The sequence below is a fragment of the Abramis brama genome, assembly GCF_963993115.1.
Source record: "Abramis brama genome assembly, chromosome: 14".
NCBI classification, from domain to species: Eukaryota; Metazoa; Chordata; class Actinopteri; order Cypriniformes; family Leuciscidae; genus Abramis; species Abramis brama.
The window spans coordinates 5648687-5676454 of record NC_139976.1 but is presented as its reverse complement, the minus strand read 5'-3'; the positions used below and the strand labels follow the sequence as shown (position 1 = coordinate 5676454).

General features: G+C 36.3%; 1 protein-coding gene across 1 annotated transcript in view; it reads left to right on the top strand.

Moving 5' to 3' along the window:
* The window catches only part of tcerg1l (transcription elongation regulator 1 like), a 73739-nt gene that overhangs the window by 36966 nt on the left and 9005 nt on the right, over positions 1-27768 (top strand). The window contains exons 6-7 of the mRNA XM_084134764.1: positions 24220-24345; positions 27684-27766. Coding sequence (XP_083990890.1) covers positions 24220-24345; positions 27684-27766 — 209 coding nt within the window. The remainder of the gene's footprint in view (positions 1-24219; positions 24346-27683; positions 27767-27768) is intronic.

Below are 27768 nucleotides of genomic sequence, written 5' to 3'. Positions count from 1 at the left end.
AGTGCATCTTTAGTTGGCCAGGTGAATGACAGCTCTGCTATTCTCTGTTTTTAGACCTGTGCTGGGAAGAGATAGGTTTTTCCACAGTTAAGTGTGAACGGAAGAAGGAAAGATAGAGAGACTTGAGGAGAATTACAGCTAAACAAAGAGCCATTCCACTGATAAGTCGTGCATGACACATGCTTGAGTGCTTGGAAAGAGCGTGTTGGGTCACTGTACAGAAACGCTCTCCCAGGTGCCTTACGAAAAGGTCATCTGCAAATATGCGTTCATGTTGTGGGAAACAACTTCAACTGACCTTTTGCTTTGAAAGGAGCTGAGGTTAGTATGCGACTCATTGCTACAATATTTCTGTGCTGTCTTAAATACCTTGGGGATTCTATGACTGAGATATATATATATATATATATATATATATATATGCTACTGTTCTACATTTGTGGTGATTTTAAAAAATACATTTATTTTAAAAAAAAATACAGAGTATTGTGTAGATTTTAAAACAGTAATATTGTGAAATGTTATTACAATTCAAAATGAATATATATATATCATTAATATTTAAGGAAGAATTTTTTAAATACCCCAAAATATTTATATTCATGCCTATATTTGTATTGTTGCCTTAATTGCTTTTTTTGTTTTGTTTATAATTTATTCATGATTGATGCACCACTAGCTAAGAGGAACAGTTTAAAATCTGTTATTATTTATTCACCCTTATTTCATTCCAACCCCGTATGCTGTTATTTTTTTTTGTGAGTAAGAAAGGATCTCCACACAGCTCTTCACAGCGGCCACAACTGTCAAGCTCCAAAAAGGACCAACTCCATAAAAGCTTCATAAAAGTTGCCTGATGACTCATGCTCTCTATTCCAAGTCTTCTGAAGTTATTCAATAGCTTTGTATGAGGAACAGACCAAAATGTGGGTCATCATTTATTGAAAATCTTCCCAAAACTTTTCTTTTTTTGAACTGTTTCTTTAATGTTGTAGCTCACAGTTTGTCTATATAGTGATGGTAAAAATCTTCACCATCAAATTCCAGCTTAGACCAGTATGAATTTACCTGTTAGTTTAAGCTGGTTTAGTCTGGGAAGTACTACAGTATAGAATAGTCATAACATTTAGAAGCCTGGTGTCTACCAGACCACAACATATGATGGTGATTGGGTTGACAAGCTTTTATATACAGATTAACTTAGGGACATTGTCTGCAAAAGAACTACAGTTACATTACAGTGCACTGCTTCATAAACTGTGCCTCACAGTGGTCTCAAACCTCTGTACGGCCTTTAGCTAAACCCACCAGCTCGTTTCATCCATTTTCCCCAGGGCGAGATCATTCCCTCTGCCACATGAGCAGTGTCCTGAATTTCCCAATCAAACCTGGGTCTGATAGTCCCTCCGTTAGCCCAAACACAGATGGATAACTATGCCACGAGAGCCAGCCATCGGGCCATGATGCAGTTTGAATAATATAATGGTTGGTTTAAGGTCAGGCTGGACTGAGCTGCTCTTGCATATAATAGGGCCACAGTTGCATTATATTGTTGAATATTGCAGAATCTTCCTTTTGAACCACTGCCAGTGCTGTGTTGATTTAGCACAGATGTTATAATTCAGACAAAACGCTCAGGATTTTAGGGGGGGGGGGGGTTAGTGCCACGAAAACTGGAACTGTGCCATGAAATGAAAGCTTAGGCGACTCATGTGGCACAGCAGATGTGTTCGGTTAAAGAAACCAGTTCAAAATGCTGAAAGTTGCTGCAGAATGTGACTTTTGCAGGATGAATAAGATTATCACAAGATGTTTAGTGTTATGTTGTAAAGACATGGAATGTTTTGGGAATGGCGTACTTAGAAATGTAGAATGTTCCATTTCTTTGCCAAAATATGCAGTATACAACCAGAGTACACTATTTTATACTCTCCCACGATGCAATGCACTTGACTTGTGACATGAAACATGAAACAATGACATGAAACAAAAACATGACGTGGCATGAAAACAAAAACCGTGGCATGAACATGAAACTTACACTACAGCAGAACTACAGGAAACAATACTTGACAAAGACACATGGCAAACATGAGGGCTTAAATACACAGACTAATGACAAAACAAGGGACACCTGTGAACAATGATCAGACAATTAACCAATAACAAGACATGGCAGGATCACATGACAAACAGGGAATCACATGACAGACATGGAAACAAGACATGACACAGAAACATGACAAGAACAAACCTAAAACGTGACATTTTCAAAGATTTTACAGCGTACAGTATATACTCACACCATTGTTCACCATACAATTTTCAATTTTAAACCTTAATTCAATTTTTCATCAAATGTTTCTGCATTATGTAAGATGAAGAGTGACAGCTCTTGTAAGAGTACACAGAACAGCCTCAGAGACAGATGCAGTGTGATTGAGCTCACCTAAAAACTACCTGTCATGATTTACTCAAACCATTATGTATAAATCATGTAACCAAAAACGTTTGTTTTTTTCTAGCTATCATATTACATTTTGGACAATATTCCTTAAAAAAAATAATTTCAGGTCATATTTTGATCCAAATTAATAAAAACAAAACAACAATATAAACAAATAGGGACAGTTCAAATAAATAAGATAACAAATAAAACAAGAAATCACATTTTGCTTAAAGAAAATAAAGCATATTTTCACAATTATTAATATTGTTGGGCAAGCACAATAAGTTCTGATTACTGTAATACAAGGCTGTGTGTTCAAATCAGCAAAAAATAATTACTTATTTAATTATTCCAATTATATTCCAATTACAGTACAACTAAAATCACTATAAACTCAAACCAATTTCAGTGGTGCTGGAATAACTTGAAATAATGTCAAAATGCATATTGTGTTTGGATGAACTGTTCCTTTAAGTTTTTGTGCATTGTGTTTGTGTTTGCCACATCAATCCTCATTCTGTTTATAAGATACGTAGATTGTTCAAATGTTGTAGTCTTCCATCAAGTGAGTTTCTCACCAAAATGGCCTTGTTCCTGCAATGTTATAGCACTCTTCTGTATACCTCTGGTAAATAATTGAACATATTGTAGGCTACTTTTTTTTTTTTTTTTTTTTTGGTGCAGTAGACAGAAATGCAGGCCTTTAATAGCAAATCCGTTGCCACATGTGGGAACAAAACTTCTGTGCTCTTTTAATTGCGCTGAACCAAACATCTTTTTCAAGCAATTGTTTGTTAAAGTGGGAAACTGATTACTAGCTTAGGTCTGAGTGTGGGGAAATTAGCAGGCACTACAGGGGCTCTGTACACAGATTGCACTCCATCCATACAGTATATACTGAAGATGTGCTGGGAGCTTTCATTGCAGAGAGTTCAGGCATCTCCGGCTCATTTTTCAAGTCATTATTTTCATACAATGGAGCGTCATTTCCTAGAGAGCAGAACTTATTCGGTTTCTTAGCATTCTCGACAAAGCATTGAGTAAATAACACTAAAGGATCACTAGAAAAGCAGGAGGCAATGAAGGACAGTGTGTAATGAATGCATTTTAGTAAGCAGTGTTTAGAGCTTTGGAATGAACGAATCAAAGTGAGGATGCGCTATCATGCTTCACTATGCCATCTGTCTTTTTTGAGCACAATAATTGAAGTTAACAAGAAATATTTGAACTTTAATCCTGTATTTATAGTGAAACAGCATTTAACTTGTATTATATGTTTTGGGTAAAAAGTCTTTTCTGCTCACCAAGGCTGCAATTAATTAATCAAAAATGCAGTCGAACTACTAAAATATTATCACAATTTAAAAATAACGCCTTTCTATTGTAATATATTGTAAAATGTAATATGTCTGTGATGCAAAGCTGAATTTGCAGTTTTCAGTGTCACATGATCATTCCAATATGCTGATTTGCTGCTTAAGAAACATTTCTTATTTTTATCAATGTTAAAAACAGTTGTGCTGCTTAATATTTTTGAACTTGTGATACATATATCAGAAAAAGTATCAATATAAATGTCTTTAGTTTCACTTTTGATCAATTGAATGCAAACAGTCTTAATAACAGTATAAATTAACAAATTAAATTGCACAATTTTCTGGGATTAATTGTTTTGAAAAGGTGCGTTTAAACTTGTAGTCATAAATATATTTACATATTTGTGACCCTGGACCACAAAACCAGTCATATGGGTCAAATTTTTGGAAATTGAGATTTATACATCACCTGAAAGATGCTGAATATATAAGCCATTGATGTATGGTTTGTTAGAATATGACAATATTTGGCTGAGATACAACTATTTGAAAATCTGGAATCTGAGGGTGCAAAAAAATCGAAACATTGAGAAAATCACCTTTAAAGTTGTCCATTTATGTTCGCTATTGTGCTGCATTCACTCACAAAAATAAATGTTTACATATTTACGGTAGGAAATATACTAAATATCTTAATGGAACATGATCTTTACTTAATATCCTCATGATTTTTGGCATAAAAGAAAAATCGATAATTTTGACCCATACAATGTATTGTTGGCTATTGCCACAAATATATCCGTGCGACTTGTGACTGGTTTTGTGATCCAGGGTCACATTTAATCCCCAAATTAATATTAAATCAACATAAAGGAAGAATTTTTAAGTGTATAAATAAAATTGGCTTATCAGCATCTGTTTGCTAAGTACCATCAAAGCAGAATTGAAAATATTGATGTTACCTTGTATTCTAATTTTTTTTTAGTTTTTTGTTTTTGTTTTTGTTTAGAATTCATCAAGAACATACAGGAAATGTGGTCGATTTAAATTTCATGTTGACCCCAATAACCCCAGCATGTTATAATCGCAGGGTGTTTGCAGCTTACTGCTAAAGAACTAAAAATATTTCCAGTCAAACTATACGACTGCCTGTCAGCCTGCCTGTAAATGACAGGTAATTAAGAGCGAGGAAGTCATATGTCCCCATTTCAGTTCCTTCTCTTCCCCTTCAGATCTAGATTATGGTGTGACTGCGCTTAACAGACACTCCCACACTCACAGAAGTCTAGATGAGAACCGCAGGCGTGTGGTTTTTTTTTGTTTGTTTTTTTACTCTGATTTTGAGATTTATTGCATTTCCGGACTGGATAAGGATCCTTTCTGAGTGAAAAGCCATTCGACAGGCTGACACTTGCTAGAAGCTGATCTGTTTTCTAATCAAGACCGATGCCAGCATCACATGAAATCCTATAAGAGAAAGAGAAAGGAATCGAGAGATGGGGATAGCAGGAGGTTGAAAGAGGACAGATTTGAATAATTTGTTATTGTGAAGGAGAATAAAATTCGCTCCGAAGCGAAGGCAACGTGACATTGAATTGCAAAGCCTGCCAAAGCCCCTTCCTTGTTTTTAGAGGTAAATTTCAGAGCTTTGACCTTGCACAGACTTTTCAGGGTAGGACAAAAGACAGGACTGTATCACAGCTGAGCTCTCGAATATATAAAACAAAGACATGCTAAAATCGTCTTGATACAGCAGCTCTCTTTAAGAAGACAAATGAGAGGAGATTAATGAGATGTCGCTGCATAATGTCCTGAATCAACGCAACTATTTGACACTAGCGTCGTTTTTTAATCCAGACCTTCTCAGGGCTCTTTTCAAATGGAAATGCATATGCATCTGCTCTGCCTCTTCTCCATTATCTATAACAATGGCTGCTTCCCAGCATGAGGACAACAAAAGCTTCCTATTTCAAGCATTAATATGATACTCTAACTAACTCCAGTAAACATACACCCCCAAAACTTGACCTGTGTTGCTTTACAGAAGGGAGCCACTAGTAAATGTGAGCCGAGAAACCCTAATGCCTATAAGCCTAATGCCCCAGACAAAGCAATTTTGTTTCCACCCGAATAAACACACCTTAGGCAGTTATGGTAATTAGATGAAGCTGGAATGATTAAATAAGGTTTGTTAGGGCAGGTCCAGGACCAAAATGAAAACATTTAATCAACGGGATGCTCTGGAAATAGGGTTGGGAAACAACTTTTCTCATGAGCTGTCAGGTTGTCAGGTTGCATATGCAAGCTAAACATAATTTAAAGTAGTTAAAGGGTTAGTTCATATACAGAGCTTGACATAATCTTTTTTGCTCACCGGCCACTGTGGCTAGTGGTTTTCTAAAGTTACTAGCAACTCAGCATTTTGACTGGCCACAATTTAGATTTCTATACCATGGGGAAAACTACCATATATATATATATATTGATATTATCTCAAAATTTGGCAGCAGTTTATTAGACTGCTGTCACTTTAAGACCTGATGCACAGATCCATTATACTGTTACACAAATGCGTTTTCTTTCTCAACTGTTTATGTTCACTTAAATCATATTCGTCAATGACTGTTTAAGCACAATAAGCAGCTAAAAAGAACTTGTACTGTACTTGTACTGAGAGTCTGCTTTATGTGCGCACCCTATGGTTGTGAGCTCAAAATGAGTAATGAAAATAAGTAAAATGATGTCAATACGTGCAATCCCATGCTGAAATTCGAGCCCTGTAACACCAACAAATGAAAGGAGCGAGTGAAGCGGGTTTGTTTGTGTCAACTAGCTGTCGGATGATGAGATGAGAGCGAGAAAGCGCAACATCTGCGGAAAATGAGTATTGGAAGCGTTTCAGATATTTCGGTATAGATGTTGAAAAATCTTTATTTCTGACAACACTACATTACACTTAGTTTATTATTTCAGATGCTATTTTAAAAGACTACAATTAAAAAATTTATATATTTTATATAAAAGGTGTGACTGCATTACATGCCACTGCTGAAATCCACCCGCATTTGGCGGGTTGGCTGTTAATGTCAAGCCCTGTTCATATATATATATATATATATATATACACAGTATGTGTGTGTCTTTGCATTCTGGACATGTGATGCTGTCTTGAAATATGGCCAAAACATGCCTTAAAATACTTCCTAGGCAAACAGCTGACTAGGTTTTGGATCAGAGCCATTGTCTTACTTCTCGCATACCCTTGATTCCACTGCTATCTCTTCGTTTCCACAGAGACCCGCAGCAGAGAGTTGCTGCTTCATTTTTAATGAATCCTGACTCAAAGTTGCACATACTCTCCCCATGAAGTCTGTTTCTCTTGTAGCTCTTGCACACTCCCACATTTACCTCAGTGCTACACAAACTCTCTCTCACTGTATCTTGACCTCTCTCCATCCTGACTCTTCATACATATTATTAGACCTGATTTTACAAGCAGTCTCTCACTGTTGATCTCTCACTGTACTGTAAATTATCACACTCTCTCTTCTCAAGCTGCTCATCTTCTCTCTTTTCTTCCTCTCTCCACTACTTATGTACTTCACATTAGAAGCATCTCTGGTTAAAAATGTGTGACGATTATTCCCCATAGAGGGCTTCTAAAACATAATTCTTTAAAACAAATAAAAAAATTAAATCCAGTTTAGTTTACGGTTGTCAAAAAAAGTGGTTGTGCAGTGTGTTTTAATAGCCCATTAGCCCATATATTTAAAGTCGGCATGAAATGGAAGTTGCTATAGTCTTTTCTTACCTTTTGTGACGTATATCTGATTGAAATGACTTCTTGAACTAGAGAAAATGTAGGGCGGGACTTGATATTGTTGGTTGGATGGTTGTGGTTTGCTATTGGTTGATCTCATGTGATTGACAGGTTGTCCCGCCCCCTTATGAGATTTCACTGCGGGTGGGGGAGGGGGAGTCATTTTGATTGAAGATTACGAGGGTACATGCAAATGTGCACGGATAAATCATTTAAAATAGATACTGCAATATTCCATAAAAAAGTATGAATGGTCAATTTTGATTCCATGATGACTTGATGATCAGTATCATACTCGCAATCATGCTGTAGGTTCTGTGGGTTCTTTATGCATTGTATTCCATCTTGTGAGTGTTTTGTTTTTATACACATTTTATTTACATGTACTTTTTCTATTTTGCTCTGCCAACGGAAATAGTTCCCAACAAACTAGCAAAAGCAGAATGTACAGTTGCACACACACAAGTGGTGTTTATGAATGGATGAATCCGTGCTTTTGAACAAAGCGGCTGAGTAAATGATTCATTGAATCACTCATAAAAACAACCACTTGTTTCAATCCTGAATTATTCATTTTCAACCTAGTTGGTTGAATGAATCGATGATGTAACCTTTAGAAACAGTCAATGGAATAGGGCCATTTACATGACATATGTCCAAAAGTGTAGGGACATAAAAAAAAAAAAATTCTTTGAAAGAAATTAATCATTTTCAACATTGATAATTTTCTTGAGCAGCAAATATTAGAAAGATTTCTAAACGATCATGTGACACTGAAGACTGGAGTAATGACGCTAAAAACTCAGCTTTGACATCACAGAAATGAATTACATTTTAAAAATATTAAAATAGAAATAATAATATTTTCAGTAACTGTTTTTATGTATTTTTTGATCAAATTAATGTAGCCTTGGTGAGCATTTAAAAAAATTTAAAAAATCTTAACTAACCTAAACTTTTGGACAGAACTTTATATAAAGATTTTACAGTATATTTTATTTCATAGTATACCATCTTTACAGCTAAAGCAAGTCAACCCCAAACATTAGCCGTGTTTCCATTACCCTCCAAATTGCGCAAATTGAATTTGTGAATTGAAAATACGCCCAATGGAAGCTCCCATATATCGCAAAAAAGTTTTTACTCTCGCATGAGGTGGTTTTTCAGGCAATTTGAAAAAGGAATATTGCGCACAACTGCAATGGAAACAGTTTTATTGACTGTTCTGAAACAGTTTTGCCACTTTGAAAAGTCTGAAATAGTAAACATGGAAGAGGTGGAAGTAAAGTTCTCATAGGCGTTGTGTATAATTGCTTCAAACTCAGAGAGTCAAAATACACCCACGATATTTGGGAGAAAATGACTATGTGTACAGTGTGCTTGACATTTATGTAAATGATTCTATATCACAGCCAGTGTCTAAATAGCAGCTGTCACCGCAAACATCACACTCCCACATTAGAGGCTGTATTTTTAGGCTTCCCTCATCCTGACTCTGAAAGAACTATACTCTTGCCACATTGCATCTTATTTCAGCCAAGAAACACCCACAGGAAGAGGCCTTCTGTTGACATGTAAAGTGACCAACCACTGTTCATTAAAGTGTTATTAAGGACCGGGTTTTGGTTTTTTTTTCTGCTGCTGTGGAGTGGAAAACAGTGGATAAATATATGGATAAAATGCACTTACACTTCTTGATGTGTCTGTGTGAGTTCATGAGTTAGTGTCAAGCATGTTAGTGTCAAGCAGGTTGAACGCTAAGGCTGATGCAAAGTAATTAGGCCTTCAGAGATGTCAATTAGGCCTTTAGAGAAATCAAGACTTCAGTCTGAGGCTTTCACCTGCTCACTGGTTGAAAGAGGCTGGCGGTAAATCAACTCCAAATCAGCATGTGTGTCAGGTAGACTCAATGAGGTATTAATGTGTCAAGCTAAATAAATATATATACAGTGAGGAAAATAAGTATTTGAACACCCTGCTATTTTGCAAGTTCTCCCACTTAGAAATCATGGAGGGGTCTGAAATTGTCAGCGTAGGTGCATGTCCACTGTGAGAGACATAATCGAAAAAAAAAAAATCCAGAAATCACAATGTATGATTTTTTAACTATTTATTTGTATGATACAGCTGCAAATAAGTATTTGAACACCTGAGAAAATCAATGTTAATATTTGGTACAGTAGCCTTTGTTTGCAATTACAGAGGTCAAACGTTTCCTGTAGTTTTTCACCAGGTTTGCACACACTGCAGGAGGGATTTTGGCCCACTCCTCCACACAGATCTTCTCTAGATCAGTCAGGTTTCTGGGCTGTCGCTGAGGAACACGGAGTTTGAGCTCCCTCCAAAGATTCTCTATTGGGTTTAGGTCTGGAGACTGGCTAGGCCACGCCAGAACCTTGATATGCTTCTTACAGAGCCACTCCTTGGTTATCCTGGCTGTGTGCTTCGGGTCATTGTCATGTTGGAAGACCCAGCCTCGACCCATCTTCAATGCTCTAACTGAGGGAAGGAGGTTGTTCCCCAAAATCTCGCAATACATGGCCCCGGTCATCCTCTCCTTAATACAGTGCAGTCGCCCTGTCCCATGTGCAGAAAAACACCCCCAAAGCATGATGCTACCACCCCCATGCTTCACAGTAGGGATGGTGTTCTTGGGATGGTACTCATCAATCTTCTTCCTCCAAACACGTTTAGTGGAATTATGACCAAAAAGTTATATTTTGGTCTCATCTGACCACATGACTTTCTCCCATGACTCCTCTAGATCATCCAAATGGTCATTGGCAAACTTAAGACGGACCTTGACATGTGCTGGTTTAAGCAGGGGAACCTTCCGTGCCATGCATGATTTCAAACCATGACGTCTTAGTGTATTACCAACAGTAACCTTGGAAACGGTGGTCCCAGCTCTTTTCAGGTCATTGACCAGCTCCTCCCGTGTAGTTCTGGGCTGATTTCTCACCTTTCTTAGGATCATTGAGACCCCACGAGGTGAGATCTTGCATGGAGCCCCAGTCCGAGGGAGATTGACAGTCATGTTTAGCTTCTTCCATTTTCTAATGATTGCTCCAACAGTGGACCTTTTTTCACCAAGCTGCTTGGCAATTTCCCCGTAGCCCTTTCCAGCCTTGTGGAGGTGTACAATTTTGTCTCTAGTGTCTTTGGACAGCTCTTTGGTCTTGGCCATGTTAGTAGTTGGATTCTTACTGATTGTATGGGGTGGACAGGTGTCTTTATGCAGCTAACGACCTCAAACAGGTGCATCTAATTTAGGATAATAAATGGATTGGAGGTGGACATTTTAAAGGCAGACTACCAGGTCTTTGAGGGTCAGAATTCTAGCTGATAGACAGGTGTTCAAATACTTATTTGCAGCTGTATCATACAAATAAATAGTTAAAAAATCATATATTGTGATTTCTGGATTTTTTTTTTTAGATTATGTCTCTCACAGTGGACATGCCCTACGATGACAATTTCAGACCCCTCCATGATTTCCAAGTGGGAGAACTTGCAAAATAGCAGGGTGTTCAAATACTTATTTTCCTCACTGTACATCACAAAGGCTTTACCTGATAACCAAACGTGACATGCATGTTCAGAATGAGAATTGAGAGCTGAAACGGGGGGAAGATTTTCAGTCAATAACCGACATAAATTGTGCCTTTACCTTACACAAATCTATTAAGACTTCGAATATAGTGCATGCATCATAGGAACTACTTTCATGCTACTTTTATGGTGTTTTTTAAGGAGCTTATCAGCTATGGTCTCGTATAGGAATAAAGTAAATGTAAGAATTTTTGGGGAAATATTACTCTAAAATGTTTTATTGGAAACCTCTTTTGTAAGCCACTTTGGATAAAAAAGCATCTGCTAAATGCATAGATATTTTTAATATTTGCCATTATGTAAATTGATCTATTTATAATAATTAAGTTGTTGTTGTTAAATTATACTACACCAGCCATTTCAGTTAATTAATTAAAATAATTATTGTTTGTTTGTTTCTTAGGGTCATTCATTTTTTAATGACTAAAATCTTTAAATTTAGAATTTCTCCTCAGTGGGAGTTCAGTTTAAATGGTTATTTTTCTTCAAATTAAAAGTTTCAGGACTCATGTCAATGTTCCTCCATTAAACTGCCTAGTGGAGGAAATGAATGAACATATCAGAACAAGCTTTGGCAGATTTATGGATCTCACAGTCCTGGCAGATGGAGAGAAAGAAGATGAGTCCAAGAGGCTATATGGGACGGATTGTGCTCGCAAACAAAAGACAACAGGATCTGGATGGATCAAATGCACTGGTACTGCATAGATCAGTGAGCTTGGTGTGAAATGTGCAAATATTTAGTGTGGAAGAAATAGAAAAATCTGTTTTGAATTCTTTGAATTCTCACTCCAGTTTCATGTCAAATGAGCGTCTCAAATCTAATTGTGTTTAAGAAATGAATTTTTAATGCCTCGTTTTTATCAACCCCGTTTCATCTAGATCGATTTACATTCACGTCTAACATATTGAGCATTATTGCCATGGATGTGTCGCTGAGAATCTTTCAATTAAGCGAACACCTAGAGCTTAAAAGTTGCTTTTCAGGAAGTTTGTGCAGTGCAGTGTGTTCAAGGGCTGGAGAATGAAGACTATTGATTATAAAGGTACAGCATCTGCCTACAAATAATGCAAGACCTACAGTACTCCGCTGAAAAAGCCTTAATTTAAGCTTGTAAGGAAATATCACTTTATCAGAGGGAATATTATGCCACTGCAAGCATTAAATACTTAAGTATTATAAAACAGCACATTGTGCTTTGCATATCACAATCTCAAAGACCCAGTGAATTAGTTACCTGTCTAATCAGTTTGCATTTGTATTATTCGTATTGCAGTGTATTATTTTAAAGTAGGCCTATATAAAATACCAGATATGTGTGCTGGTAAAAGTGGGCAAAATGGCAGATATATTGTATATACTATAAAAATGCACAGGAAAATATTGATGACTCATCTTGCTGTTGTGGGCATATCTACATTTTGAAATTGTGAAAAAGAAGTACACTTTTATTACAGAAATGATATACTTTAAAATAATATACTTGAGTGCAAACTGAATGTAATGTTTTCAGATACTTAATTGCATGTTAATATGCATTATAGTTAAAATTTATATGAAATGCAATAGCTGAACTTTTGACCCACTTAAGTAAATTTTTTATGTAATTTCATAAGTTTTTTCTATTGTCTTTGAAATATGGTTAAAGTGTACTGCTGAATGTACCGACAAGTATTTATGGTGAACTAAAATATATTCTAATGTAATTTCTATCAAAACTTGTATGTCATGAATTTGTATAATTTATAATTTAGCAATTTAGTGCATTTAAATTTAGTAATATTGAGTAGTATAGTTGACAATATAATCAAGTACTTTCCATGTACTTTAGTAAGTTAGTCAACACATCAGAATAAGTGCTTGTTTAAAGCATGACACAAGATTATAAAGAACAACGGATAACTTAATTTGACACTGACAGTATAACAAAGTGTACTTTTTAAATGTGTTATAAACGGTCATGAAAGTGTATGTGGTCTTTTATTAGAATAATATTGTTATCTGTTAAGTACTATTTTTTATGTACTGTTAAGATTTGAAGTACACTTCAAGTGCACATTCAATACAGTTAAGCACACTTTTTCTCAAGGGTTAACAATTAGCAAATCATACAGTATTACACATAAACTAAAGACTATTGGCTATTTTAAAACAAAGCATGAGCCACCCCAACGTCCTGTTTGAAAGAAAATACAACAGTTTTTAAGTTTGCTATGATGACCTGGCACTCTATTAGAAGTATGTGTTTGTTATGATCTGAAAGAGTACGTCAGTATTGCCAGCATCTGGCACTACAACACTTGTACACATAAATGGTGGATGTTTGTTTTCTCAACATGTCAACGTTACAGAGTGTTACATCATGAAAGTGTCCTGATCACAGTCTCTTTGATTTAATTTTCTACTCACCTCTGAGAACAGTACTTCAGACACTCTTCAGGATCTCTCTCTCTCGCTCAGTCTTTGTTCCCACTTCATTTAAGTGGAATATGTGTTTAGAATCAAGGCCAGCGTTCCAGGCGCCAGTATCAGGACCCACTCGGTAGGTGTTCATTTAATCTCTGTGTCCGTCGCTAAATGAATAACGCTTGTGAAATTTTTAGCTTTTGAATCCTTGAGCATCCAGTTGAGTGCAGAAACCCAACAAAGAAAAATGTGTTTAAAGTGACAGTTCCTGCTAAATAGGCCAGTTAGACTGACATGAATTTCACACAGTTCCAGGATGGTTTATGCTGGCCTGGCTGATGGATCCTTTTAGCAATGCTGTTCAACACTAAAACCTTTGCTGCATCACTGACCAGAAAGTCAGTGACAGTGACAGGCATAATTTTTGGGCAGCTTGAAAATGTCATAAAGCTTCCCAAGCACCTTAATATCTTGTCAACTGAACATCGTTTCTCAAACGAGTTTGTCCTCAAAACAATGTTTTTAAAATTGAACATTGGATTTTTTATTTATTTATATTACATATTGTAAGTCAAGAATTCACTAAGTTTTTCGTTGTTGAATAAGGATCCAATGAGTGATTTGTCTAGTTTTAAATAATTGACAGATTAATTTTGTACCATTTGACACAAATCTTTAAAACATCAACAATAGAAGGTGTGGAAAGTATTTTCCACTCCCCTTTAAAAGTTGGGAGGTCTATTAATTTTGCTATCTTACTGTAACTCTTTCCCTGCCAGTTTTTTTTTTTTTTTTTTTTTTTTTTTTTAAGTTGTCAGTTACCGCCAGCATTTTTTTTATCATTTTCACAAAATTTTCAGTTTAAATTTTTCAGTCTACATCCAGATCGGATTCAGAACGATGATCAAAACATAGATGGAGTAGATTCATCAACACCCCCAAAGCTTCACAGTCCTATAGCTCGTCCTGGGTCGACATTTCATTCAGTAACATTAGGCAGTTTTGATTTATATGCTGTTTAATGCTGATGATCTTGTTATTTGACATATGCATCTGCTTACATGTGCTATCGCTTGTTTCTGCTTTTTCTTCGCCTGTGTTTTGATCAGTAGATTCAGAACTCTTTCAGAAGATGTGTAATTGCGCCCCATACCGTATAACAGTGAAAACATCGAAAGCCGTAAAATTTCCGTCAGTGGCGGGTAAAGAGTTAACCTCTGTACCTGTATATGATTGGTTGCGTTTATTTGTATTTAGCATTGTTTTTGTTCCAGTTGAGAACCACTGATTTAGATTTTTAGACATTGAATTGAATTCGGACATACCCTTTATGCCTTTCTACTTAATGTTGTTTTTGCAGGCAATAAACATTTTCAGACACAGCTTAGTTATTTTTTTTTTAGACTTTTAGTGGTGCATGTAATTCTATAACCCATAACAGCAGAAATGTAGATGTCCATGAGTTAGACTGAACACTTGTCTAAAGATCCTATATGACCTTTTAAACAGGAGATGTTATTCACATTTAGAAAATGCCATTTAGTATAATTGACTTACTTCCCTCTTGTAATCTCTATTGACCCAGCACTTCCAAGGGACAGGAGTACATCCATGTCCTGTTATCTAGATCTCAAATTAAATCCAAATTCATTAGTAAGACAAACAGGGCACACAATGAAGAGCAAGCAAACAGCCATATCACAGAAAGGACCTTGCATGAAAGTCTTTGCTGCCTTATTTATATATACCACATAGTGCTTTTATCAAAACAAAGTGTGCTGTGATAATGAAATATTTGAATTTATGTAAAAAAGAGTGGTTGTGAAAGCCTACCAAGTGAGAACACTTGTTAGCGTTGACATGCTTGACTTGTTTCACTTGTACTTCTTTGCCTCTTTCGATACAACAATTTAGGAAACAATCAGGGATTGCCTCAGCTCAGATGTCTGGCTAAACACTAATTGTTCCAGGATTTCCCAGAAGTTAAACCTCTTTAGAGTCACAAAGACTGGGGATCGTTGTGGGAGTTGTGGGCCTCTGTGTTTGAATTGTGTCCGAGCTTCTGGTTTCCTCAGCGCACCGCGTCATTGTAAGTCTACTTCTGTAAAATGTAGTACATGAAGCGTGTTTGAATATAGTGCAAGTAAGAAAAAAACAACACTGAATACTTCATTTCAATTTTAAGAAAAGTTCATGTTCTTATGCACTATTAGATTTATGCAGTGTGTAGCCGGGCCAGAATTAGAAATACTTTCTATGCAGAGCAGCCCGGGTTCAATTCCCATGCTGGAATAAATGTTTCACCTCGTTTTAATAAATCAGGTAATCAAGTAAAATTGCAAATATATGCCATCAGTGAATGCATTAAAAGGAGCAGCATCTCCTTTGGTTTAATTTGAGTTATAAACACCCTGAAAGCAGTGAATAACTCATTTCAAGTGGCAGCTTCACTTATTCAAAGAAAGTGTTTTTACAGTAATTCTTGTGCCGTGGAGTCAACTTTATACCATACTTGAATCTGCTTGCTACACTTAAAACAAGTTACAGTTACAGTAAAAACACTGGGTTAAAAACAAACCAATTTGGGTTCACATCTACTGGTTTTTACTAATTGAATAGTTGTTGACATATACCTTAATATTCTTTGTCCTTGTATCCCTAGCTCATCTATATGTTGGATAGTGTTCTTACAAAATGGTTGTTTTTATATATAATCTGCACATCCTTTGTCCCATTGAACTGCATTTATTATATTAGCTCACCTGTTAGGTCACCTGATGTGTTTGAGTGAATGCGTATAGCATTTGGTTGAGTATAAAATTCTGGAACTTGAACCAAAACTGAGATAACATTTGTTGTTCCCCTGTTCTTACTGTTATTCTGATGCACTTACTAGACCTATTGGTTCTTTTAACCAATGCTCAGAGTTTTAATTTGTCTTTTGAAGCTTTCTTGTTTCAAAAGGCTGAGCTGGTTTGCCCATTATTTACCCCAGAAGTGAAGTCTTCTATTGACCCTTAAAGTTTGTTCTAGTGGGTTATCAGAATCAAACAGTAGGTATTGATTTGTTTTTCTTGTAGACTTTGATTTCCTATATGCTGCCCTCTTTTATTTAAACTGCTGAGTCCAAAAAGGCCAATTTGTTCTCTTGCACATCCTCCCATATGCGCTTAATGTATATGTCCATTTAGTTGATGCATTCTTACTCCTTTGTTTGATCTCAACCTAGGTGTCATCCATCTATTTGAACCAATACATTGATGATGCCATGGTTAGAGGGATAGTTCAGCAAAAACTGAACTGACCCTGCTGACTTTTATTATTGCTGACAATATATATATATATATATATATATATTTATATATATATATATATATTATTATTATTATTATTATTTTTTTTTTTTTAAATTATCTTCTTTTATGTTCCACAAAATAAAGAAAGTCATGCAGGTTTGGATCGGTATTAATAAATTATGAGTTTTCATCCCTATCCCGTTAAGGTCCAAATAATGAGGCCCAAAGGAACAACAATTCAAAAAAATGTAGAATTCAAACATAGGCATTCAAACTGCCTGCATTTTGAGTCCCTCACTTTCCCTGTTTCCTTGGGTGTTTGTGGTCCTGCTGATCAGCGTAATTCCCAAATTAATGTCACGCATCTGAGGCCTTTTGTTTACCCGATCTTTAGACGGATCTGTTTGGGGAGATTAGTAAGGCCAGGGGTGGCAACCTTGGCGCGACAGGTCTGATTGGCCTCCCACAATGCACTGCTGAGGCGTGACATCCTTCAAAAACTGAGAATGGTAGATCAGTATCTGAAAGCATAGGTCGACAACACTTGCCAGTGTGTGTACATGTGCGTTTCATGTGTTTATGTGCAATGTCGTGATTATATAAAACAGTATTTCAATCAGTTTTCCCAAATATAGAAATAAGACTGATTAAAGTGCCACTTGATGAGAAAATTACAGGGAGATATCGAACGCAGGGCAATGCTGAAGTGCTGCAGTGATGAGAGCTTGTGAAATTGTGTTGTCATTTTTATATGATAGGGCAATATTACAAACAAGAATTCATCTTCAAAGTTTCGAAGAGGACCGTCGTCGCATGACAGCCTAAAAGAGGTAAGAGCCTCACTTTGGCTGCCAAGACAAACTAGACATTTTGGGTCCAATAAAAGATTGACTGCATTGGTTGCATCTTAGAGAGAAATCTTAGAAGCCTTCAGAAGCTGTATCTGATAGCGTATATCAATTTCATGGATATTATAACTGGGATTAGTTTTGGCTACAATAATGAATGCAACAATAGTTAAAAGTAAAACCCATTATCCAATCAAAGGATCGTAGGCTGATGATGTAAAATATAAAATTAATTTTGTTTTTAGTGGGCCTACACCCAGATAACCTAAATCTCCCAGGCACTAAACTCCAACCCACACTGGGCTTTTCATAATTATTCCCAGAATTAATTAAAGAAAGAGTTTAAGCACAGCTTTTAACATTCAACTCATCTCTCCCAAAACACTCTTGCCCTAAGGCCACTCGGTTTAGCTCACAAGACGGAGTTCTTGATGCCTCCCAAAAAAAAGAATGAAGCCTTCGGTTCTGTTGCGTCTTAAGGCCAACAGGAGTCTCCGGAGTTAAAATGCTCGCAATTCTTGGCAGATGCGCCGCACGTCTTCGCTCATTGATTCTGATTTGCGTTTGATGTGCCGTGGGACTCAACTAGGTCACATTTTATTCCTTTGTTTCTTTGATACGAGATGTTTTGGCAGAGCGAGGTTTGAAATGGAAGGGAGAGGCATCCAGTGCTCGGAGACACTCAGTCTGTCGTAAATAACGTGACTCACAAAAATGGATTATGAAGCATGAGTTTTGAAGCCGTAGGTTTAATTATCTCACAGCATGTGATATTATTGCGCATTATACGTAAATAAAAGCATCATTATTGTTCCCTAGAGTTTGATAAAGCGAGAGGCAGAAAGGTGATTTATATGGTGAGCACATCAATAGTTATTAAAACCTGAGCTACAGTGATATCAGAGCTGGATGTTCAAATGCCCCAAAAGGTGTTTTGGGACCAGAAAACTTTAAACTCAAGTCACTTGAAACGTCTTCTGAAGGATCATGTGACACTGAAAAATGGAGTAATGTTGCTGAAAATTCAGCTTTGCCAACAGTCATCTTAAAGGTTACACTTTATGTCAACGGTCATTCTACTACAAGTAACTTTGCAACTACATGTCAACTAACTTTTATTAGAGTATTAGTTGACTGTATTATGTATTAGACTGCTAGTAGATTGTTAGGTTAGGGTTAGGTGTTAGGGTTCGGGAAAAAAACCTGTTTGTTGTGGGGAGCATCAAAATAAAGTGTTAGCAGATATTAAGCAGACAGTCTACCAATCCTCTACTGAGAGTTAGTTGACACATACTGTAGAACAGTGTTTTTGCTCAGTAGAAATAAACAGATTGAGTCAGATACGGCAAACAAAACAAACAAAAGATATCTGATTTTTACTGCCTGGAATCTAAAAGTAACTTTTATGGTCAATGTGTGAATGAATTGTTATAAATGTGATTAGATTTTTTTTATACTACATTTCATAACATGATGATCAACTATCTTGACTTACGGTAATGTGATGCATGTTTTTTTCCCTAATAACTACCGAGCCAAATTCGCTCATCCACTTTGAATATGATTAGATAGCACCTTCATGGTGGTGATCTTGTTTAAAAGGGCTGGCGATGTGATAAATGGTCCATAAAAATTGACCAGCTACCCGGCTGAGTGAATATAATCAGAAGTTATAGAAGCGTGTCTGATGGTGAGGCCAGTGAATCGTCTTGGTGGGCAGATACGATCAAGTAAGGGGCTTCAAGGTCCAGTGTCAATAGTAGCAATACATTCTCATTTATAATGAAGAGGCCATTCTGCTTCCCAAATAAATAAACATTTATTATTCTCTCGGTCACATGAGCATGACAGGAATTGTAAATTGACACAAATTAGTGGGATACACAATGGGTGCATTGGAGTTCACCTCTTATGACAAATGCATCTGATAAATTGATGTGGTCTGTTCAGACCTATACACTATGCTGATATTTGGAAATGGACATGTGCATATCTCAGGTCGGCATGTTGGTGACGTTACAGATCCTCGCTGCGATGTGCTAAATGCTTTTCACACATTGCTTTGGCAGTCACTCACAGCATGGATGAGACTACCTGTACTTTTTCTATTCCTTTTGTAGAAAGACATCCTCAGACAGTTGCATAAGAATTGTTTTTGTGTGGTTAAAAAAAACTATGGATAGTAGAAAGGAGAAAATGTTTGGACTCAGTAAAAAATTTTGCCTAATGTTGCCCTCTAAAATACTTATTTTTAGCACACTGTATACAGTACTTAGACACCATTATATATTCTTTGCAGAGAATTCTCTCCTATAATGCATTGTGTGCTGCAGTGATGATGTATTTTTATAGGACAACCAAGTTAGCATCACCTTCGATTTTTGCTTATGCTTTTGGATTATTGAAAAAATAAAAATAAATTGTGAGTAAATGAGTTTGATGAGTAGATGAGTGAGTAGATGAGTTTACCTGTTAGCTGTGATGACGTTTGATGTCCCCTACAGCCTAGTCTCATTTAGCCACTTGTTAGCAACCACCTTTTTCAAGACACATAAAAGCTTAGAAAAATCACACGTGGGGTTTACTGATGTATTTCGTGTCCTTGAATTAAACGTAAAAGGACCTTTAATCCCATTCAAAAACCAATTGACTTCTGGACGATGGAACAGGAAGTGCAAAAAATGACAACTCGTTTCCAGGTTTTAGAACGCATTCCTGCAGTACAAATGTTTACAAATGTATTAGTTCATGTAATAGTGTTTCTTGCATGCACAGCTATGTAGAACGCTTAAAATGGGTAACTTACCTGTGTGAGGTTTCATTTCTTTTTGGATGCTGCCTATATACAATAGGCTGTAGACAGCAAGACAGCTCACTTGGTTTTTGGAACAAAGCCTTAGATTAGCCTGAAAACATTAGGGTACAACTTCAAACCAAATAAAAAACACCTAGGCACTTAAAAATTAAAATTCCAAAAGAATGTTTTTGCAGCGATGCAATAAGAAGAACCGTTTTTGGTTCCCAAAAACATTTCAGTGAGCAGTTCTTAAAGGAAGCATTATTATTTTAGAGTGAAGATCATTTAAATATTCTTAAGAAACTTTTTCAACTATAAAGAACCTTTTGTGCAATGGAAAGATTCTATGATGGATGTTAAAGGTTCTTCATAGAACCATGCCAAAGAAACTTTATTTTTAAGAGTGTATCAGTAGAACGCACAGTTTTAAACCTTGCATTTTAACCTTAACATTCACCACACATGTCGACTGTAAAGGTCTCTGTCTCTCACCCTTAGCAAACATTTTTCATATACTGGTCATTCTGAAAGCTTTCACTTGCTTTGTCTGATGCCTTCATAACAACAGATTACAAATGATGTCCTCTTGTCACCCTCTATCCCATCGGTTCTGACATCAAAACGCATCAAAGTCTCTTAACCTTCCCAAGAGTAATATCAACCAATCGACCCTGGTTCGCTCGGAATACAGGACGCCTCTATATCTTTATGAGCAAATTCGTTCTTTTTTATCCTTAATGTGAAAGTAAAAAAAAAAAAGTGTTTAAAGGGACAGTTAACTCAAAATTGAGATTGTCTACTCAAACTCGTGTCATATTTTAGCAGTGGAAAAGCAGTCCTAGGGCAGAGGCAGTGAACGCTACGCTCTCGCTGTTGATTTTGGTAGCTTTAATCAGTTTTCAGGTTTTTGATCATGCACTTTTAATTATTTAATGACTAAGCTGGAAGACATCTTTTTACTGAGGCCTGCGTGCCTGTTCTCATTAAACGATCTCATCTTTATATACGCAAGACAAGCAGCTAATTCAAGATTGATGAGATATGTGTGAGACACGTCCTCAAGAGTACCGAAACAGCGCGACTTATGCAACTTTGAGTGAAATTAATGAAAGCTAATGCCCAGTAAGCTAAAGACGAGCCAGACATCATGAAGTGTAGTAATGATCTATAGCTGCCCAAGGTTATCAATCCAGCATTTGTGTGTGTGAGTTTCAGATCTCTCCTGGATCTGAAAGCAGTGGCAGGAACAGCCATATTGTTTCAGGGAACAGATGCAAATCATGCGTTCATGCACCATTAAATGTTTTAATGAGCAGATCTCATCATCTTCCTCTTCATTTAACTCCCATAACTCCCACTATCTTTTCAAAAAAGTAACTGACAGGACCCAACTGAGAATGAATGCTGCGTCCACATCCATCCTAAACAGTATTTAAAATTAGAATACGTGTGTCTCAAATTGTAGTATGTTGAAATTAATATTCCAAAGATACACGGATGTCTACTATTTCCGGTTCGAATTCGAATCCATGCACGTTTTGATATTCACATCCATTTTTATTTATTTTTAGTATAATTTCTTTCAACTGACATTATTTAACTGGTTCGTTTTTAAGTTGTGGCGTAAAAGGGCAACTACGGAAAGAGAAAGGGCAACATCATTTAAAATCCCGAAAGCTTGATAACTTCAACCTTTTTTTGTGAAGCAGAACATCACATATTTTTTAAAAATGCATCTGCTTTTTGTGCTCTTGGAAATGGCACATACATATTCAACCTGACAATCTGTCAACCCCTCTGGATTTCAGCAATGCCCAGCCCAGAGCTGAAGCCAAATGTAATTAACCTTTATGAAGAAGCAGAGTCTGTTGAGCAGAATTCGGACAGACGCTAGAAAATTAAAGGTTAAATATGGCCCGGTTGATGAGAAAGAGCCTCCAGGCCTTTCCAACATTTTCAGTGTTTAACCAGTCAGCGGAACTTTTGATTGAAGCTTTGAGGAATTTGGTGTGTAAAATTAAACACTTCTTTGATTCCCAATGATGAAGGCAATGTTGATTGGTCCTCCTGTAGGTTTGTTTATGACAGGTTTGAGATTTGGGAATTGATTCCATAGCCTTATTGGCTGGTGGAAACCGGATAGCCAGACTGAATTGTACTGCATAATGTTTGTGTATTTCGCAGTGTCCTTGGCATCATCTCTCTAATAGTATTACTTTTCACAGTTGGTCAGATTTAAAAGGAAATAACATGGTTTAATGCAATCCCTTCTGTATAAACAGCTTATTTCAGCTTAAGCTGGTCAAGTTGGTTTTTAAACCATACATTTTTTTATTTTTTTATTTTGACCAAGATGACAGAAACCAGCGCCACCAACTGGTAATCGACACTCTTTTAGCTGGACCAGTTGAAAACCAATTAGAACCACCTTAAAGGCACAATATGTAAGATATTTGGATTACAATATACAAAAAACCCCACTGGAACAATGTTATATATTTTGTTAACTTGTGTATTTACATTATCCAAAATGTTTTAACAATATTTAAATCCAGAGAAATCAGCTATTTTAACCAGTGTAACGTGTCATTGCGTCGCCTGTCAATGATGTCATATCCACGCTACCCTTTACTTCCGTAGAAACCATGGAAACACCAAAGACACTTTAATATATTATGTTTTATTAGACAGCTGAATACCTGTTCGGATAACTTTATTGACAGAAAACTTAAAGGGGTGGTATAATGCCCTTTGCACAAGATGTAAAAAAAAAAGTATTTGATGTCCCCATAGTGTGTATGTGAAGGTTTAGCTCAAAATACCTCACAGATATTTGTATATAGCATGTTAAAATTGTCAATTTTGAGGGTGAGCAAAAACGCACCGTTTTGTGTCTGTTCCCTTAAATGCAAATGAGCTGCTGCTCATGGCACAGAGGGCGGAGCTTCAACAGCTTGCACTCACACAGACATGCACTGAAAATTTCAAAAACTTTTAGCCTTTTATGTTCACACTCAAGAAGAAGTGACAACATGTAGAAGCAACAGGGCATTTCTGAATGGTTAGTTGATGAATTTATGTAGCTTATGTGTAGTTATACACATAATTATTAGCATATTCTGTCTTGATAATCTATAAATCGTGTTCCGGGGGCAGGGTTTATGTAAATTTTAGGGTTAGTGATGTCACTAACCCGGGAGGAATGTTGTGTAGTCCCAACCAGTGTTTGTTGTAGTTGGCTGCTTTGAACTTTGAGCATTATAACTTTGGAGATGTTGTTTATGCTCAAACAGCAACTTTACACACTAACTAAAGTTAGAAAAGTGAAATCATAATCAACCACCCCTTTAATCATTATTATAGTCTTATTGTTTGAATCTCTAATTTTCTTGATTTACCGCAAGTAACATGTTTGTAACATGCCTCAGAGACAACACTATTTTGTCAAGTGGCAACTCCCATGATTCCACACTCACTCTCGCAGTCATCATGCTACGCCTTTGTTATTATTTTGAAAAACTTGCATATTGTGCCTTTAAGTTGGTTTTAGTTGGATTGAATTTATGGCTGACCAGTCTTTTTGATCTGTAATTCTCTGTCTTTCTCTCTCTCAGTATGTCTCTGTGGTTCATGCATAGTAAAATCTACTTCCATGTTTTCTGTGTGGCATACAGGAACACGTAGAAGCTGGGAGAGCTTTCTGGGACCCGTCCTTCCCTCTCAGATCACCGCATTAACATCACTCTCTGCTCCTGGAGTGACCCTACTCACTGGAAACTGGAAGGGGCAAAGAGCGACAAGTGAGATTACACACATGATATATAATACAATCTTAAGTAGCATTCTCACAATTGCATTTCCATTGTGTATGCCAACAAGGGTTGCCAAGTCTGCATAACAAAACTATCTCAATGGCCAATCAAAAATAGCCCAATGACCATATCCAAAATATCAAAACCAAAGGTAACACTTCATTTTGATGGTCCCTTTTGAACATTCTGTTGACTATAAGTAACTTTGAAACTACATGTCAACTAACTCTCATTAGAGTTTTAGTAGACTGTCTGCTTAATATCTGCTAACTCTTTATTGTGATCCTCCTACAACAGACATTCTACTGACTATAAATAACTTTGCAACTACATGTCAACTTATTCAAATCCTAACCCTACCAGTCTACTAATACTTGACTAACACTCTAATGAGAGTTAGTAGACATTTAGGTGCAGCGTTACTCATTGTCAACAGAATGTGTTGACCATCAAAATAAAGTGAAACCAAACCAAAAATATGCCATTCCCATACCTACAGTAACATATATTTTACAGTCACTGTTATGTACATGTACCACTATATTATAGTGATCATAAACACAGCTCATAGGCTCCCAACCAATGGCCTTCCTTCACAAAACTCAACATCTAGCACAGTTTCATCACTGGTAGAATATAAAATATTTAAATACAAGCATTTAAGTCAAATATAATTTATGTAATATTAAAATGAAAAAAATTCAAATTAAGTGTTGGCTAACCGTGCTGAGAATTCTGGGCCGAATCAAGTTTGTCTAATCCTTCTGTGCCGAATCAAGCTCAAGTGGAAATATAACTGGAACCGGACCTTACTGTTCTTAGAACCGTTAGGCCCAGCGGTGGAAAAAAGGCTGTTGTATTTTAAACAAGACAGATCTGACTCTGAACTCTGTGAACAAAACAGATCATATTTAATATATCCAGCTATGTTCAACCATCAACTTCTTTCCTTCTACACTGTGAGAGACTCAAGAAGAAGTGACAACATGTAGAAGCAACAGGACAGTTCTGCTTTATGTGTTGCATGTTTTAGAGAACAGCATAAACAGCTTGTGATTCAACTAGTCGCCACACAGTTATTCTTCTATGCTGTCTTCTGTCTACGTAAGACCTCAGAGTGGAAGCTTGCCACGGAAGTGTCTGCGCTAACAGAAACAGATGAATGGTTTGTGTAGGCGTGGATGAGAGGTTTCTCGTCAACGCTTCCAGCGCAACGATGATGACTGATATAAATCAAACTGAATCTTTATTCAGCTTTATTGCAAAGCAGTTGCTTGTTGAAATACAAAGAGTTGCTATGGGGCCAGAACCGTTTCATCCAAGTTTAATCTGAATTTGTCAGTGCTAGATGTTTTGTAAGAAATCCATTACTATCTGCCCCCCTTATGCCATATTTAACTGTACATACACTACTGCTCAGTGCTCAAAAGTAAAAGAGTGTTTTTTGAAAGAAAAGCAAGGTTGCATTAAATTGATCAAAAAATATTAAGCAGCACAACTGTTTTCAACATAGATAATAATCAGAAATGTTTCTTGAGCAGAAAACCAGCATATTAGAATGATTTCTGAATGATCATGTGACACACTGAAGACGGGAGTAATGATGCTGAAAATTCAGATTTGATCACAGGAATAAATTACAGTTTACAATATATTAAAATGGAAAACATTATTTTCAATTAAAAGATTAAATCACTGTGATTAAATAAGTGCAACCTTGATGAGCATTCTTTAAAACATTAACATTAAAAAAATATTTAAAACTTCTTACCGACCCAAAATTTTGAACATTGTCATTAGTCATTGCATTTTTCAAATATAATTTTTTTTAATTGTACAACCAGTTGTATTATATGCTGATATACCATCAGAATGAGTTGTTTGCATGCCTTTTACGTAACTTTAGAATCGAGACGACCTTTACCAATCCCCATTCACACCTCTGAGCAGGATCTATTTCTCCCTGATGTTTCTTTGTTGTTTTATCCTGAGCTGCTTCAGTATGCAGCCCGCTTGAGTTGAATTTCATGCAGGACAAAAGATCAAGCAGCGCATTTGATTTCCACTCCACCTTATGCTTGCCACATCTAATTTCATACTTTTCCATGGAAATAAAGTGCAAATTATTTTTGTGGAAGACTGAGTTTAAGTGTGTTCAAACTATCTAAAGTGACTGGCTTTGTATTGTATAATGGTTTCTACCATTACTGACAGTCTCAGTGTGTAGTTTTCTTATTGATTTGTCTGCCAGCTGTTATTTGATTTTTGTAACAAGATTTATGCTTGTCAATTGCTCTTCAGAATGTTGCAGTGTCTTTTGCTTTTTGATGTTGCTTGTAATGATGTTGCTTGTGATTTTTTTTAATACATTATTGATTTTCTGAATGTTCTGTCAATATTCATTCTGAGCAAACAGCATTTAATTGTTTGGACTTAATTTATTACACTTTCTGTATACTGTATATACACTACCATTCAAAAGTTTGGGGTCAGTAAATTTGTGTTTTATGCTTATAGGCTGCATTTGATAAAAAATACACTAAAAACTGTAGTAATAATTAAAAATATTACTGTAACACTGTAACACACACATGTATGTTTGTTTTACTATATTGGTGAGGCAATTACATAGACTTCCATTGATTTTATATGATTTTAATTATATTTTCTAAGGCCTAGCCCAACCCGTACTTCTAAACCAACCCATCAGAGAAACGTGCAAAACACTAGATTTAAAAATAAGAATGTTTTGGCTGATTTATAATCTTTTTTAGTCTGTTGTCATAATATTTGACTATAAGTGAGGACATTTGACCCTCACAAGTATAGCCAAATCTCACTAATCAATAATCTTTAGTTTTCATAATTGAATGATTAATATTGAATTAGAAAAATACAAAACACAACCTCTTAACTGTGGTGGAATTGCATGAGGAATAGCAATCAAGCAGAGAAAAATCCCGTCATTCACACATATAAACATAGCTATAATTAAATGGATATATGTGCAAATGAAGGCACCCCTCTTGATGATTGCTAATCTTAAAATAGAAGGCACAATGAAACATAGCTCTCATACAAACTGATTTGCAGTGTTTCATAATGGGATTTCATTGATGAATTTGGATGCCACACCATTTGATTAGTAGATGAAGTGAGTATTTGAGTGTTTAATTAGAATCTCTGACATCCATTTAGAGGGAATTATCTTTTACTCTTTTTATTTGAACTATATTTACTGTTGATGGGGTGCAGATTGTTTGAAGAAACAGTGTGGATTGAAAATGGGTAACAGGGGGATACTGAGCATTTATCTCTGTCTTCAGATAAGATACTGGAATTAAAGAAGCCATCCTGCACAGACGCCTTAGTTCTCCGCCGCGGTCCAAACCCAGAGGCTAAAGCTGAGGT